Consider the following 676-nt stretch of genomic DNA (forward strand, 5'->3'; position numbering starts at 1 on the left):
TTTCTCTTCTTACACAAAGTTGTCTAAAATGTAAATGTAATAACAAACAGGCACAATTAATTTTCTAGATTATTCATGGCTGAAAATTTCAACTAATAATAATAATGAAACTCTAAACTTTCCATGACTGCTTGTTATTAAATCTGCCTTGACTGCAAGTTTGCTCTTAATTATGGATCTTCTGTGTGTACTTCAACATCTATTATAATTGCAAATGACATTCACAAATCATCACATATATGTATGCTTAGTGCAAGAAATAAAAGAAAATGAAAATATCACTCTCCTAGTAAGTTTTTCTTTTCAAATACAACTTGCGGCAAACATCAGATATTGGTAGATCATATATTGGTGGTATGCTGTGAGGTACAGCAGGTTTTGGCAACCTGGTATATTCATCAGTTATAGTCTGTAAAGATGCCAAACTGGGAGTCATTACAAGATTAATACCTGGATATATTAATAATGCAAAAATAAAGAGAGAACAGCAAACAAAAACAGGAATAGCTATAGCCCAGTACTTCTGTGGCCAATAAGTCAATCCAAGTGCATGCAACCATGGTGTTGGAATGTAAGCCCATATTAAATATAATATAAGTAATGAGTAACTTCCTAGATAAAGAACAAAGCCATAAACACTCCTTGAAGAAGTTGGTGCTGGTGAGTGTTCACTCAT

The 676-nt window shown here is 32.8% G+C and overlaps 1 protein-coding gene across 1 annotated transcript; it reads right to left on the minus strand.

Annotated features, from left to right (window-relative positions):
- Positions 1-286: 286 nt before the first annotated feature.
- On the minus strand, positions 287-676 carry PIG-P (phosphatidylinositol glycan anchor biosynthesis class P). Its single transcript, XM_035360846.1, has one exon. The coding sequence runs from the start codon at positions 674-676 to the stop codon at positions 287-289; it is 390 nt and encodes a 129-aa protein (XP_035216737.1).

The sequence above is a fragment of the Stegodyphus dumicola genome, chromosome 5 (assembly GCF_044657685.1).
Source record: "Stegodyphus dumicola isolate Sdum_Otavi_A_Nest chromosome 5, ASM4465768v1".
NCBI lineage: Eukaryota > Metazoa > Arthropoda > Arachnida > Araneae > Eresidae > Stegodyphus > Stegodyphus dumicola.